Raw genomic sequence first — 17,428 nt, forward strand, 5'->3', positions numbered from 1 at the left:
AAGGAGATCTGATTGCTTAACTAGTGGATCTGGTTGCCATAGTTAACTCTACTTTTGGTCATTTGGACAGTTAATAATTTGGGGCAATTATGAACAATGCTGCCATGAATAATTTTAGAAGTATCTTTTTGTAGAATATATATACACATTTCTCTTTTTTATGGTTTATTTTAAAGATTTATGTTAGAGCATGAGCGGGGGGGAGGGGGGTAGAGACAGAGGGAGAGAAGCAGACTCTTACTGAGTGCAGAGCCCAACACGGGGTTCAGTCCCATGACCCTGAGATCATGACCTGCGCCGAAATCAAGAGTCAGAGGCTTAACAGACTGAGCCACCCAGGCGCCTCATATATACACATTTCTATTAGGTAGGAATATATGTGTATTCAATTTGGGTAGATGTGAGCTATGGTCAGCAGAATAATGGCTCCCCAAAAAGGTCTATGTCCTGATCCCTGGAACCTGTATTTTAGGCTACATGGCAAAAGGGAATTAAGGTTGCTGATCAGCCGACTTTAAAATAATTATTCTGGACTGTTCATTTTAGAAATAGTCTGTTAACTATAAATATAAATATTCCAACTAAGAACACAAGTTCTAATTAATATCCTGCTTAAAATACAGTTAATAATATAATTAGATATATGTTATAAGTAACAATCTAGACTAGACTATAAATAAATGTATAGAACAAGATAATGACCAAGAAAAGTTAAATGCCAAATATTAAAGGAGAGAATTTTTCAAGTGAAAAATTCCCAATGCATTTTATTCATAATGTAGCCAATTCAAGATGCTGGAGGAGATGTCTATATCTTCTGTGTTCTTGTTGGCAGCAATGAAGACAGAGCTTTTTTATTTATTATCCTGTCCAGTCTCACAATCAGATGCAATCTTTGATTTGTTAGATGCTTCATAATCTTGTATAATAAGCCTTAGGTGATTGATGATTTCCTTGTCAGCTGTTCTCATGTTAAATCCCAGCATCTTCATAATAATTTCTCGAAAGTCAGAAAGCTACAAAGAACCACCAAAAACATAAGATATATCATTAGTGGGTGCCTGGGTGGCTCAGTCGGTTAAAGGCTGCCTTTGGCTCGGGTCATGACCTCAGGGTCCTGGGATTGAGTCCCACATTGGGCTCCCTGCTCAGCAGGGAGTCTGCTTGTCCCTCTCTCTCTGCCCCTCCCCCTGCTCATATGCGTGCTTTCTCTCGCTCTCGAATAAATAAAATCTTTAAAAAAAAAAAAGATATATCATTAGTTTTGGTCACCTACTTATTGTGTACAATGAAATTGGTATCAGAAATGTGGTCTTATTAAACATTTCTTTATGAAATGTAATATTCTACATTCAAATTATATTTTTAAGCTAGAAATATGGTCTCTTCTCTTACAAGAACTCTTTATTTAAAAATGTCCTTTTCAGGGTGCCTGGGTGGCTCAGTCGTTAAGCTCCTGCCTTCAGCTCAGGTCATGATCCCAGGGTCCTGGGATCGAGCCCCACATTGGGCTCCCTGCTCGATGGGAAGCCTGCTTCTCCCTCTCCCACTCCCCCTGCTTGTGTTCCCTCTCTAGCTGTCTCTCTCTGTCAAATAAATAAATAAAATCTTAAAAAAAAAAAGCTTTTAAATATATATATTTAAAAATAATAAAAATGTCCTTTTCATTTTAAGATTTTATTTTTACACTTTATAGACTAAACCTAATTTTACTGCTGCTTGTTTTTCATCCCTAAGGAAATTCTTTTTTGGACTTTGGATTTGCTGTATGGTAATAGTAGTCCCCTAAACATCTCTCCACTCCTCCTCCCAAAACCATAGTGATCTTCTAAGGAAAGCAGTTATAACCACCCACAAATCATATCTAAAGCATAAGTAGAGAATATCACAGAATTCAGTTTGCATATAAGTGGGGAAATAAATATCCTAAACCAGCAGAGGCCACTCCTGAGCCCACACTGGAGGATGCAGCTGGTTTCCAGTGGTGTCCCAGAAACAGGACAATATATAAATGGGGAAATACTGAGAAGTCTACAACCTGGTGGGTCAGAAAACTGGCAAGTGGGAAGGAAAAGAAAAGGGCTTAGAAGCACATGAGACCAAAAATGGCAGTCTTTTTTTTTTAAGATTTTATTTATTTATTTTTAGAGAGAGCTCGTGCCCACAAGTGAGCTGGGGGAGGAGCAGAGACGGAGGGAGAGGGAGAGGGAGAGAGAATCTGAAGCAGACTCCAAGCCCAGCACAGAGCCCGACGCGGGGCTCCATCCCATGACCACGAGATCATGACCTGAGCTGAAACCAAGAGTCGAATGCTTAACCAACTGAGCCACCCAGGCACTCCCAAAAATGGCAGTTCTGAAGGACAAGGTTTCTGAGGGGAGAGGGAGATACTTGGAAGGGTGAGATGTTCCTTGGAGGTTTGGAGATAAAGGAAAAGAAAAAAGCTAAACAGTGGAAAATAAGGTACTTCTATAAACAAGAGTACTGCAGAACCGGGTATCATATAACCTCCCACCGCAACAGAAAAGGCTTGATGTAAGACTTTAGAAACTGCACTCACTGTGCCAACACAAGAGGGTAGTATTGAGTTAAGAAACCAAGTAAGTAAACCCCGCCCTCTAATACCCTAAAGTAGAAACACCTGAAATTGAGAGGGCAGGGCAATTAAAAGGATTTGATTTTATTTTTATAGATTTTATTTATTTAATTGAGAGAGAGAGAGAGAGAGGAAGGAGCAGGAGGAAGGAGAGGGAGAAGCAGACTCCCCACTGAACAGGGAGCCCACACAGGGCTCATTCCCAGGACTTGATCCCAGGACTTTGGGATCATGACTGGAGCCGATGGCAGACATCCAACCAACCGAGCCACCTAGGCACCCCAATTAAAAGGATTTTAAAGTGTATAGATAAATGGCAAGTAATATCCCTCCAAATTTCTTTAAGAAGAAAAGAGCATCATCCAAACTAGTCAAGAGATGAAAATACTCCCCCCACCACCCAAAAAAAAAAAAAAAAAAAACTGCCATGGAGCAAAAGAAACATGTTTGACACAATACCTGATATGGATTACATTTCAGGGGCACCTGGGTGGCTCAGTTGGTTAAGTGTCTGACTCTTGATTTCTGGCTCAGGTCATGGGGTCGTGGGATTGAGCCCCTCCATGGGCTCTGTGCTCAGCATGGAGTCTGCTTGTCCCTCTCCCTCTGCTCCTACCCCACTCACATGTGTGCACTCTCTCTCACTCACAACTAAATAAGTAAATAAAATCTTTTAAAATTGTTTTCAAACAAGGATTTGCAGACATGGGGGGGCAGGAATACCTCTATTTTGAATCAGAAATGTAGTAATTCAGAATACAAATGGACCAAAAAATGACATCCAATATGCCTTATAGATCAGGAAGATGTGGTGGTTGAACTCAGGCAAGAATAAGACAAAGTCATCTCAGAAGCAAAGTGTCAACTACAGAGTACCCAAAGGAGAAGAGATCTGACTGAAAATATAGTAAGGATATTGGGAAGAATAAAAACAAGAATATAAATATGCAGAAGTTTAAAAAGAAAAAAACAAAAATAGTATCATGATTTTATGTTTCAAGAATCTTTTAAGGTAATTGATAAAAGTTACATATATCTTAAGCTACCAGTAATAGAGATGTGGCATATAATTCCACAGTAGCCCCAAATTATCAGTTAGCCTTTTAAAAATTCTCTTGAGGGGCACCTGGATGGCACAGTCCTTTAAAGCGTCTGACTCTTGGTTTCGGCTCAGGTCGTGATCTCAGGATTGTGAGGTCGAGCCCCGAATCGGCTCCAAGCTCAGTGCAGAGTCTGCTTGAGGTTCTCTCTCCCTCTCCCTCTGCCTCTGTCCTTCCCCTCGTTCTCTTTCTAAAATAAATAACTCTTTAAAAAAAAATTCTCTTACAACACCTGCTTTATAAATGTAGTGAAAATCTAGGCAAATTTAGAAGCACTACCCTCTTTTCCTAGAAACTGACTCAGCCCCAGACATATGGTTTCTCCTGAACTTCCATTCTCGGACATCTTTTTCCTCTTGTCATTGGTTAATCAGAGGATGTGTATGCAAACCTAAGTGAAGATAATCATATATGCTGCCCCTTGCTACTGTGGATTCACCAGGAATAGGCATTTGACCTAAGCTGAGCTTTCTTAGACCCTTTCCTGGGACTCTCTCTCCTGTCACAGATTCTCTAAACACAAAGCAAGCTGACACACACAGATGATTAGAAAAGCTTTAGAAGGCTCCAGGCACTGATCCTGTGGTCCAAGTGCAGCTCTTGCCCCCTCAGAGGTCTGGTTGTTTAACTCACCTTTGATTCCATAAGCCAACAAACTCCTTTTTGTCTGGCTTAGATAAGAGTCTAAGTTGAGATGGGTGTTGATCACTTTAACTCAAAGACTGTTGATATAATAATGAACAAAACAAACCTCGTGTTTTTGTCCTGGAACTTTATCAAGTGTGCCCTTTGCTGTGCAGAACTCCGGAGTCACAGTGTCTAACAGCTGATGGACCTTCTCTTTGTCCCCTCTTGCCTCTTCCTTGGCAGAGTCCAATGTAGTTTTCAAGTTGTCTGTTTTCATAACTGCCTTCCCTTTCATTGCTTCAACTTGTGTTAAAGATTGCCTGAGCTTTTCAATTGTTTTGTTCTGTGAGGGTATAAGGTTGGGGGAAAGGGAGATGACTAATTAGATCTCTTCTAAATAAAAGACAAGATGCATGATATAACCCATGCTTCTTTTCCTTCTTCTTCTTCTTCTTTTTTTTGAAGATCTGATATATGGAAAAGAAAGAAAACTCCACAATTTATGAATTAAGAGGATATTTCTCAACCATCATACTCATCAATAACAGTCACTGAGCACTTTTATAAACTAGGCACTTAGGATTTAAAGAGGTTTAATGAGTATTCATGTCCTCAAAAGTGTTAACAGCCTCTGCTAACCAAATTCAGAAATAGAGAAAATAACTGGCTTTGAAGCAAGATAAATATTGCTGATAAAATGGCAAAAAAAAAATTGATCCATTAGTATTTAGTGCACCTTTGGTTTAAGGCATAAAACATATGTTTGAAATACTACAAGTGAAGCTTGATATGGAGAAGATCCAAAGAGGAGCCTCCAAAAATGAATAAAAGTTTTAACTATTTACCCCAATAAGAAAGACCAAAATAAGATGAAAAGAACAAGGACTCTAGAATCCTAGCATTTAGAATACCAGTTACCTTTGAGAAGTAGGAAAGAGAATAGGCTTTGGTGTGGTTGATATTACTCTGGTTTTTTTAGGTAAGTGGTAGATGTCCATGCATCTAATTTTATTATCCGATATGCTTTAATATTATATATACTCATGTGTGCATATAAAACAATTTTACTGTTTTTTAAAAAATTCAATAAGAAACATGCAGCTAAAATAATAACAGACCAAAGCTGAAGAGAATTTTTGAAAGCCTCACTTCCTTTACTTACCTTAAGGACATTTACTCTTGTAAGTTGAATTTTCATACTTTTATTTGACAATTTCAAATCACTGAGCTGTTTCTGAAGTTTCTGAATTTTCTCCTCTAGTCTCTGAGTTGTAGCAATCTGTAAATTTTGCTGAATATTCAATAACGTTTGTTTCCCGTTGTCTTTCTCTAGCTGTCTGGACATCTTGCCATGCTTGTCTGTCCACGAATTCTTAGTCCCAGAGTTTTCCTTTGCAGAAATCAACAGTATTGAAATAAAGAAGTTGTACTTTAAGGTGGTGTTCCACACTAGCATACCAGATCTACTCTAGGCTAATAAACTGCAGACAGTAATACTTGCATACGTAAAATATTTTTTCACCATAGATATGCATTATTAAGGGCACCTGGGTGTTTCAGTCGGTTAAGCATCTGCCTTCGGCTCAGATCATGATCCCAGGGTCCTGGGATGGAGCCCCGCATCGGGCTCCCTGCTCAGCAGGAAGCCTGCTTCTCCCTCTCCCTTTGCCACTCCCCCTGCTTGTGCTCTCTTTCACTCTCTCTCAAATAAATAAATAAAATCTTTTTTAAAAAAAGATATTCATTATTGAAATAATCTGGAAAATAAAATATGACAATAAAATTGATGGCTCAGTGCTAACAATTTTATAAATACCAGATGGTAACATAGATTATATCAACTTTTCTAGCAATGTATTATAAGGAAATAAATATTTAAACATTCATACACAAAGATATTCTTTACATTATTTATAACATGAAAAAATAGAAACAATGCAAATGTCAAAAAAAGAATAACTAGGGACGCCTGGGTGACTCAGTCGTTAAGCATCTGCCTTCGGCTCGGGTCATGATCCCAGGGTCCTGGGATCGAGTCCTACATCAGGCTCCTTGCTCAGTGAGGAGCCTGCTTCTCCCTCTTCCTCTGCTGCTCCCCCTGCTTGTGCTCTCTCTCTCTCTCTCTCTGACAAATAAATAAATAAAAATCTTTAAAAAAAAGAATAATTAAATAAAATACACATTATTATTTTTTAAAGATTTTATTTATTTATTTGACAGAGAGAGACACAGCGAGAGAGGGAATACAAGCAGGGGGAGTGGGAGAGGGAGAAGCAGGCCTCCTGCTGAGCAAGGAGCCCAATGTAGGACTCGATCCCAGGACCTTGGGATTATGACCTGAGCCGAAGGCAGATGCTTAATGACTGAGCCACCCAGGTGTCCCCTCTGGTGTGATTCTAAAATAATAAGACTAACGTTTCACTTTCAGGGTTCCAGTGGTCAGTTAGTGTACTTATTAATAGAAATAAATATAGATTATATTGAGATATCTGGACTTAAATAACTTTAAGAAAAAAATTACCAATCACTAATATTATAAATATTTAAACTACAGATATCTGAAATAGCAGGAAAAAAGTATGTTAATAATCTTATTTTAAATACATATTGTGAAATATTGATATTCAAAAAGAATGTTTTTAATTTGTCAAGAATTATATTACAAAGCTAACTGAGTAAATTGTAAACTGTATGTACAAATTGCCACTTTAACAGGTATACAGTTTACACTGAATAATTATACTCACATAGTGTTATCATTAACCTACTTTATTTCTGTCCTCTGTTGTTCCTTTAAATGTATTCTGTTGGGGGGCACCTGGGTGGCTCAGTCACTTAAGTGTCTGCCTTCGGCTCAGGCCATGATCCCAGGATGGAGCCCCACATTGGGCTCCTCAGCAGGGAGTCTGCTTCTCCCTCTGCTCTCCCCCCTCCCTGCCCTGGCCCTGCTCTTTCACTCGCTCTCTTTCAAATAAATAAGTAAAAAAAAAATTTTTTTTTAAAGATTTTATTTATTTGACAGAGAAAAACACAGCGAGAGAGGGAACACAAGCAGGGGGAGTGGGAGGGGGAGAAGCAGGCTCTCCGCTGAGCAGGGAGCCCGATGTGGGGCTCGATCCCAGGACCCTGGGATCATGACCTGAGCCGAAGGCAGACGCTTAACGACTGAGCCACCCAGGCGCCCCATAAGTAAAATATTTTTTAAAAATGTATTCTGTTAGACTAATTCTTCATCTGCCACTAAATGAAATTTAGGACAAGGCCTTATTTTCTCTGATCACTTTCAGTTTTGTGTAAAAATTTTAACTTTACCTTTACTCACGGTTGTAGGTACTCAGGAGAGACGACATTAACTGATCAAGAAATTATAAAGTAAAAGAACCAAGTAGAAATATTAGATATGACAAATGAAGAGTTGAAATGAACAACGTAATAGATGAGATAAAAAAATGGATAAAATCTCGATTTGAGGATCAAATTGAGTGAGTTGAAAGATCATATTGAAAACTCTCCAAGGGGCGCCTGGGTAACTCAGTCGTTAGGCATCTGCCTTCAGCTCAAGTCATGATCCCAGGCTTCTGGGATGGAGCCCCGCACCGCATCGGGCTCCCTGCTCCACAAGGAAGCCTGCTTCTCCCTGTCCCACTCCCCCTGCTTGTGTTCCCTCTCTCACCATGTCGCTATCAAATAAATAAATAAAATCTTAAAAAAAAAAAAAAAAGAAAACCCTTCAGAAAGGAGGGAAAAAAGGACAATAGGATATAAACTATTAAAAAAAAAAAAAAGCAGGGGCACATGGCTGGCTCAGTCAGCAGAACATGTGACTCTTGATCTTGGGGTTGTAGGTTTGAGCCCCATGTTGGGTGTAGAGATTACTTTAAAAAAATCTTTTAAGAAATTTAAGAATTAAAATAAAATGAAAATTTAAAAAAGCCAAGTGTATTAGGGTTCTCCAGAGAGACAATACCAGTCAAAGGTGTGTGTGTGTGTGTGTGTGTGTGTATAGTGTGTGTGTGTGTGTGTGTATAGTTGACCCTTGAACAGCACAGGTTGGAATTGTGTGGGTCCACTTTTACACAGATTTCTTTTTCAATAAATATATTGGAAAAACTTGTAAAGATTTGCAAGAATTTGAAAAAACCCATAGATGAACCACATAGACTAGAGATATCAGAAAAATTTTTAAAAAGTTAGGTATGTCATAAATACATAAAATGTATATAGAAACTAGTCTATTTTATCATTTGCTATCATAAAATATCACAAAGCTATTATAAAAAGTTAAAATTTATCAAAAATTACACAAATACCACAGATCATACATGATACCATTCTCATTCAAGAGAAATATAAACAAACATGAAAATGCAATGTTAAATCAATAACTGCATAAAATTAACTGCACTACATACTGTACTACCATAATAATTTTGTAGCTATCTCCTGTTGCTATTGCAGTGAGTTCAAGTGTTGGGAGTATCTGTGACACTGATCATGTGTGAGCAGTTGGTCTCTCCAGTAAATTCCATATTGTGGTAAAAACTGATTTCTTGCAGTTCTTGCATATTTTTTCATTATGTCTAATGTAATACTATAAACCTTAAGTAACACGATGGGACTCTACGAAGTATCAAATATGTCGGTCAAGTTTAGTGGTTATCTAAAAATAATTAGAACCAAGTAAAAGAAAACAGTATATTCAAACAATGCAAAAATTAAAAATTTAGAGAATACCAACACAATTGGGGACTGAGGTCAACAACCAAAGGGACATGATATTCCTATAAATATTAAGTAAAAGAGAGTATGGTTCTTAATTAAAGAACACCAACATAAGAATAAAAATAGAACATATAACTTTAAAACCAGGGGAAAAAAATGATCTCTTAATAAAAACCAGGAAAATAGACCCCTCCAACAAAAGGAAAGTAAAATATATGGAAATTATGAAATAAGTTGGGACAATCACATACTAATATAATAATAATTGCAATAAAGATAAATATGTTAAATTCACCAATTGGATACCCTCCAATTTGATTTTTAAAAAATATAACCATATACTGTCTTTAATCACAAAGATGGAGAAAGGCAAAAAATAAAAGGATAAAAAGATATATCAGGCACACATGAACAAAAAGAACATTGTATAATTAGTAACCATAATTTCTGAAAATGGAGAATTTAAGGCAATATTTTATAAAGCACAAAAAAGAGAATGTATATAGTACTTAAAAGAACAAGAGAGCAAATATCATCATAAGTGCACCTGCTCCAGTAATCTATAAAGCATAAGATGACAGAACTGCAAAGATACATGGATGAACAAAAAATTATCCTTAGAGAATTAGGATACCTTTTCCAGAATCAAGGATATAAAAATCATCAGAGATACTCATTATTTGAACCATACAAACAATATGCTTGAGCATTAGCTATATATGGAACTTTATACCCAACAGAGAACACATTCTTATAAGCACACATGGAACAGTTACCAAAATCAACGAAGTATTAAGCCATGTAAGAAGTCTCAGTAAATTCTCAAGGATCATATACTGCCAGCGTGTTGTAATAAAATACAAAATTTTTAAAATCCCATATATCTGGAAACTTAAAAACATGTTACTATATTTAAAATGAAAAATAAGGAAAATATTGGTCAAATGTTGTTCAAGGTCAACCACTAAACTTGACCAATATTTTGTCAATATTTGTGAAACAAAGCTAAAGTACCTCTTGACAGAAAAATTTATGATTTGAATTATGATTTAAATAAGTACATTTATCAGGATATGTGAAAGGTTAAACATAAACCAGTTGCTCTTGTTCTTTCTCTTCTTATTCTTCCTTTCCTTTCTTTTCCTCTCTGGACAACTCAGTCCTAAAGCCATTAAGTGGGCAGAACAAGGTAGGCTCCAGAATGATGAGAGAAATGCTGTGACCCAAGCAGGACGACAAAAGTGGGCACAGAGGAGGGCTGCCCTGCAGAGGGACTCAGAGTCTGACTGGGGTGAGAGGAGAGCCCACATGGAGAGGTGACCTGCCATGCCTGGACAGGGTGAGGAAGACATGCACACAGTTTTGGAAATTAACAAGTATAGACTGGAACCCAAATAGGAAAATGAGTAAAGGAAATAAACAGGCAAGGACTAAAAAGCCTAAAGACAAAATCATAAAGGAAATGCTCCAACTCATTAATACTTAGAGAAATGCAAATTAAATTAGCAATCACTTTTATACCCAATGAAATGGAAAAAATTAGGAAGCTGGTTAATGCCAAGAAATTACAAAAATGTGGAGATTCAAGATCCCTCATGTATCTCTGGTGCGACTATTGTTCTGTGAGAGCTGACTGACTGGCAGTACTTAATCAGATTAAGTGTACATATACCCAATGAGCCACCAACTCCAATCTTGAGCAAACACCCCTAAGAAATTCTCCCACAGGTCTATAGGGGGACTTGTACAAGGCTGCTGGTAGCAGTGTTTGTGGTGGCAGAAGGACAGAGGTAACCAGGGTATTTATCTCTGAGGAGTGGACGGGCAGAGCATGGCAGATATGCACTCTGTAGAACTCCATGCAATAGACAGAAGCAATGAACTAGATGAACACATAGCAACACTAAGTGGATCTTAAAAATATAATGCTAAGGGGCGCCTGGGTGGCTCAGTCGTTAAGCGTCTGCCTTCAGCTCAGGTCGTGATCCCAGGGTCCTGGGATCGAGCCCCACATCAGGCTCCCTGCTTGGCGGGAAGCCTGCTTCTCCCTCTCCCACTCCCCCTGCTTGTGTTCCCTCTCTCGCTGTGTCTCTCTCTGTCAAATAAATAAAATCTTTAAAAAAAAAAATACAATGCTAAGTAATAGAATCAGGTTTTGCCACAGTACCATTTATGCAAATTAAAATATGTGTATAAAATTATATTTAAAAGAACATATACAATTGACCCTTGAACAACATGGGTTTTAACTGTGCAAGTCCACTTATACACAGATTTTTTTTGAGACATATGGTACAGTACTGTCGATGTATTTTATGATTTTTCTTAACATTTTCTTTTCTCTAGCTTACTTTATTGTAAGAATATAGTACATACAAATATGGAATACAAAATATGTGTTAATTGACTGTGTTATCAGTAAGGCTTCTGGTCAACAGTAGGCTATTAGTAGTTAAGTGTTGGGGGAGTCAAAAATTATACATGGGGATTTTTGACTGCATGGGGAGGGTGTCAGTGACCCTAAACCCCACATTGTTCAAGGGTCAACTGTATAAACAAAAAGATATACCTTAAACTCATTAGGTTGATCTCCTTTGTTTTTGTTTTAAGTAGGCTCCACACTGTGGGGGGCTTGAACTCTTGACCCTGAGATCAAGACCTGAGCTGAGATCAAGAGTTGGATGTTTAACCGACTGAGCCACCCAGGCACCCCGGATTGATTTCCTTTGGAAGAGGGAATGGGAAAATGGACTTAAATGGAATAAATAATAATAAATAAGAGAAAGCCCTTCCATGGCCCAAGATAATGTGTTATGAACCATAGAGTTTGATTAACTCAATCTTCTGTATCTGAGGTCCAAATTGTGAGGAGTAGAGAGGCAAAGGAATCCAAGAAACCAACATTTAAAAAAAAGGGGGGGTGTCCAACCTTACTAGTTAGTAATCAGGTAAATGTTAAAACAGTACTATTTTTTTTAACATTTTTTTATTATGTTATGTTAATCACCATACATTACATCATTAGTTTTTGAAAAACAGTACTATTTTAACCCAACTCTCTGTCTCTGTCTCTAAAAGAATGACATCTCCAATGCTGGCTAGGCTATGAAGAAGAAAGAGGTACTCCTATATTTCTATTTGGAAAGTGAATTCCTTCTGCCTTTTGGAAGTAGTATTTTGGCAGTAGCTATTAAAATTTAAAATACTCATAAACTGTGATCCTACAATTTCACATTTAGAACTCAATCCCACAGGGGGAGAAAGCACCAATGTGGAAAGATAGATATATAAGTCTATTTATTGCTCCATTATTTGCAGTGGTACAAAAGGTGGAAATATTTTGATAGTCCACCAATTGGGAACTGATCAAATAAATAAGTTATATACACTCTGTGGACCACTATGCAGCTATTAAAGGAATGAGTTAAATCTGTATCTTTTAACCTAAGAAAAAACCATGAGGTACTTAACTTTTTACTATGTTAAGAAGAGTATTTGACTAGCATAGTCCCAGTTTTATAAAAATACCACCACCCGTATATTTGTACTTGTATATTTCCATAAGCATGGCAATAGTTGTAGAAGATATATACACTATTGGTTACTGAGGTGAAATAGGCAGAAAGAAAGTTGGGGAAAATTATTCTTTCTTCAAACCTTTTAACCTGATTTCAAGAGTTGTAGAAAGCATGTGTTACCTGAATATTCTTAAAATTTAATATAGTGTTTTAAAATGTTTGCAGGGAAATGAATAATCATTGATTACATATTCAGGAATAGAGGTAGAAGCTGGATTTATACTTAGACTCTGTGGAGAACATAGTTAATACCACTTCACTAAGCACTGGAAGTTTTCTAAACTCAGTGCTCCACGCATATACGATGAATGAGTGTAATGAAAGACTAAATGAGTGAGGGGTGAGTGAATGAGTGAGATTACACTTTGAGCCACAGCAATTACAGAAATAGTATAACATAGATACGATGTGAAAAGCAATTCTATTAAGAAATAATGAAATAGAATTTTTAAAAAATCTCCTGAAAACAAATTATATTGTACCCTTCCTGTTTCCGTCCCATTCTTAGAATTGACACTTTCATGTCTTCCTTACAGATGCAGAGAAGTGGAGAGTAGAGAAGATACTGGCCTAATAGTAATTACCGAGGAATAGCATCACTGGCCCCTTCCTAATACTCCTCAGATCTAGCTGACACAGTGCCTGATGTTCTACCTGTACAGTTATTCCTTTGAGCTCCTTTCCTTCTAATCTGCTTTTTAAAGTACATTAAGAAATACACTATGCCCTCCAATGAACACGGAATATGTGTGTATTAGAGAAATGAGAGATATGGAACGAGGAGAGGCTTTTTGATAAAAGCAGAAGGTTTAAAGGTTTGTAGCAAATTTTCCTCTTTTCCAACATAAAGTATAAATAGTATTAACAGCTTTAAACATTAGATAATATAATAAAATATGATCATTTTCATTGTCAAAGAAATGCCTTATGCAGGAAATTCTTACTTTATTCCTGTCCAAGTCTAAACTCTCTTGAATGAAGTCATTTACAGCAATTTTTCCTTCCAGATGTTTCAAGGCTCTTTTTTGTTCCCTACACCTGTCTTGCATCTGGGACGATTCTCTAGCGGCTTCTTCAGAGTGACGCGGCAGCTGCTGTAGGCGCTGAGTGAGCGTCAGAATTTCCTGCTGCAGGCCTTCAGTCCTCTGTGGGGAGGAAGGATAGCTAAACCTCCTGAGGGCCCATGATCTCTACTTCATTTCAAAGCTATGTGCAAGTTCTACCGATACCGACACGGTAGTAATGTTATATTACTACCTAGGTGAGCTGGGAAGACTTAAGATTTGACACGTATCAGCCGGTTTTAGAAGAAGAAATGGAAAGGTTTGATATACAAAATGAGACATTTCAGTTAGTACTGAGAAATAAAATTGTATAATGAACTTTAAGCAAAAAGTGAAAGAAAAAATTGGAACTCTACAATAAACAGACTGCAGCAGATTTTATGAACACATTGAACCTAAGCAATACCTATCTTCGTTTGCATTTTAAGGTGAAGAGGCATGAAATTTTACTCAACTGATTTGGACGTGACAAGGAGATATAGCCATTGAAACTTGCTGGTTCAATCTTTTCATAGAGTTGGCCAATAAATTCAAAGAACTGATCTGACAGTGTATTTACTGCATTGGCTGACCTGACCAGGATTTAGGCATGATGGACACATTATCTTCACCGTACCACTATTTCTAAGCCAGGATTCACTGAGCTTACACTGAACTGTACCAAGCATTTATCATGTATTAATTCATTTAATCCTTACCACTCTGATAGGAGCTATGCCCTTCCAGCCCCCAGCCCCACCCCATCCCACCAAATTTCACCAATGAAACTGAGGCCCAGAGAGGATAAGTAATCTACCCAAGAGCACACAGCTGGTAATGGCTGAGCTGGGATTCATACCTGGGTTCTCTGCTCTTAATAAATACACTACACTACCTCTGCTGTAATAATGGACATCCTCTTCCCTTTTATCACTGTAGTAGTAAAAATAAAATCAAAGTTAAAATTCAGAGCCACAGAATTTACTAAATCGGCTAATATCAAAATTGACATGTTAAAAGAAACAAGTTTGAAAGAATGACTTGTCGTCAATACACCTACAAACTTCCAAGATCTCTCTTTTGCACCAATTTCCTGAATCCTCTCTTTCACAGCTTGCTTGGTGGCTGGTATGGGGACAACATTGTTGCTCAGAAGAGTAGCCAACTGACTGAGGAATTTCTGATAGTGGGATCGTGCAGTTTTGGTTTCCCAGCTGAATGAATGTGGAGGTCTGTCCAATTCATATTTCTGTTTTTCCTCATGGGTTGAATCTTCTTGACACTTATTCCAAATTTTCTGCCCATCTTTTGGTCCTTCAGAGTGAAAAATGTGTCTTTCAAAGTTCTTGGTCAGGATAGCTTCACCTTTATCCTAAATATGCCAACACACATGTTAAACTTCCCCTTTGGAATTTAATATGGAGACATTTACTTCCTTTTTTGAAATATAAATATAGTCATAATACAAAACTTTAGGAGCAAGTCCTCAAAAGAAATAAAGAGTTATGGAGTCATAAGAGAGACAAGGGCATACTCAACAGAGCAAACTAGAACATCAAGAGGTATTAAAATGATCATATGGAGAAACTGGTTTGAGAACATAGGAAATTTAGCTTGGAGAAGCAGCTAACCAAACAGCCTCGGTTTATGAAGTTACACTCTTTACAGAAAATTTTGAGCTAATAAATGTAGAAAGAATGACAGAAATTTTAAAATCAGCATTTTGCATCTAATAAAATAACTGATTCAGGCAAGGATCACCAATGAATGTTAAGACAATTAAGTGACAATTTGGGGGGGAAATGGATATTTCCATAAAGACTTCATTATGGTTATAGAACATGACTTAGTAGTAACAATTTTGATGACGTAAAAGTATAAATGAAAGAAGTCCCATTTCTTTCCCCCAACTTTTCCCCTGTGCTCCTGTAATCATCCTGCCTCCATCATAAATAGCCTGAGGGTGGGCGGGGAGGATGATGCTTGTACTTCTTTCCCAATCTCCCACAGGAACATTTTACCTTTATAAATTCTAGCCTTCTTTCCACCTTCTTGACACCTTCAACTCTAGAAGCTGAGTAAATAGGTTCCGTTTCCGGGCTTTTTGTCATGTGAAACTGAGAAATAGAAAGAGGGCTAGAATTGTTGAAGTAATGATGGGTTTGCATCACTAAAAGGCTAGAAGAGGCAGAATAAAAGGGCAATGGGAGAAAAGGTCAGAGTTGCATGGATGCTGGTTTGGGAGAGTTTTTCAAGAATGTGACAGATTAGTGAGAGAAGTGAAAAAAATGGTAAGTGTTATTGTGAATTCCTTAAGAGGGGCAATTAAAAATTGGAATTACTTTAAACTACTTTGAAGGTAGTTCCTGAATTTTTTTAAATGGAAACCCTCTGGGGTGCCTGGGTGGTTCAGTCGTTAAGTGTCTGCCTTTGGCTCAGGTCATGATCCCCGCATCGGGCTCCCTACTCCAGTAGCCTGCTTCTCCCTCTCCCACTCCCCCTGCTTGTGTTCCCTCTCTAGCTGTCTCTCTCTCTCTATGTCAAATAAATAAATAAATCTTTCCAAAAAAATTTTTAAAAAAATGGAAACCTTCACATTAATTGGATTATAATGGACCTTGTCTTACATTCAGATTATATAATAAACTGTTAAAGTCTAAGGATTTCAAAATAAACTTTCACCACTTCCTTGACAACAGAGTGGCTCCCATCCTCCTCCAACATTCTTCTATAAAACCTCTACTCATCCTGTGAATTGCTATCTACTAGGGACCAGGCTCATCTCTTCTTTCTAAACCCAACTGATGCCATAAATCTAGATTTCAAGGTCCAATATAGATGATCCACCAATTTAGCTTTGTGATTCCTGTGCCTTGGTTTCAATGACTTTCACTTACACCTCTCTTCAAACCTTACATTCAGAGCCCCAAACCCAGATGTTGTCAGCAGCAGGAAGTAACCCATACCAGAAATGTAAAACCCCAACACTTCATTCTCTAACTACAACCTCTCCAGTTGTCTTTCAGCTTGGTTCCCTCTAACGATTCTGCAGTATCAGAGACCTTATATCTGCCTTGTGACTTCTCTCTGTCCTTCAGAAAGGCTTTTAGTCAACCACACTGCACTGCTTCCTCTGATCCTCCATAAGAAGGAGACCAACTACTCAACATTTGCCAATTATCTCTTGGAGTAACACAAGGTAATAAAATTCCTGTTTCTTTAAAAGTCAATCAAAATTTATTCTCACCTTCATATTCATATAAGGGGTGAATCCATCAGTACCTGCTAACTTTTTCTCCAAAAGGCCTGCTTTTCGTTCTGCCTTCTCTCTTTCAAACAGATGTACTCTGTATAAGATATCAGTAGGTAACAACATCATGAAACCAACTCAATTTTCAAACTTCAATTAAAAATAATTAAAAGAAATAATCCCCACTTAAAATGTATTAAATATGTGTATCAAGTAGAAATGTACTTTCTATGAAAAGAGCTGTGCAGTTACCCATCTATTTCTAAACATTTTATTTTATTTTATTTTAAAGATTTTATTTATTTATTTGAGACAGAGAGAATGAGAGAGAGAGAGAGAGCACATGAGAGGGGGGAGGGTCAGAGGGAGAAGCAGGCTCCCCGCCGAGCAGGGAGCCCGATGCGGGACTCGATCCAGGGACTCCAGGATCATGACCTGAGCCGAAGGCAGTTGCTTAACCAACTGAGCCACCCAGGCGCCCTACCCATCTATTTCTAGGGAGAGACTAGAAA

At 37.7% G+C, this 17,428-nt stretch overlaps 1 protein-coding gene across 1 annotated transcript in view; it reads right to left on the reverse strand.

Annotated features, from left to right (window-relative positions):
• Nucleotides 1-854: 854 nt before the first annotated feature.
• The window catches only part of LOC116632730 (coiled-coil domain-containing protein 170-like), a 42,640-nt gene continuing 26,066 nt past the window's right edge, over nucleotides 855-17,428 (reverse strand). Inside the window, exons 4-10 of the mRNA XM_032404660.1 lie at nucleotides 16,914-17,013; nucleotides 15,688-15,783; nucleotides 14,727-15,038; nucleotides 13,568-13,768; nucleotides 5,486-5,713; nucleotides 4,448-4,666; nucleotides 855-1,016 (exon numbers count right to left, since the gene is read on the reverse strand). Of these exons, the coding sequence (XP_032260551.1) occupies nucleotides 855-1,016; nucleotides 4,448-4,666; nucleotides 5,486-5,713; nucleotides 13,568-13,768; nucleotides 14,727-15,038; nucleotides 15,688-15,783; nucleotides 16,914-17,013 (1,318 nt within the window). The remainder of the gene's footprint in view (nucleotides 1,017-4,447; nucleotides 4,667-5,485; nucleotides 5,714-13,567; nucleotides 13,769-14,726; nucleotides 15,039-15,687; nucleotides 15,784-16,913; nucleotides 17,014-17,428) is intronic.

This window comes from Phoca vitulina, unplaced genomic scaffold, assembly GCF_004348235.1.
Source record: "Phoca vitulina isolate PV1807 unplaced genomic scaffold, GSC_HSeal_1.0 scaffold7, whole genome shotgun sequence".
NCBI classification, from domain to species: domain Eukaryota; kingdom Metazoa; phylum Chordata; class Mammalia; order Carnivora; family Phocidae; genus Phoca; species Phoca vitulina.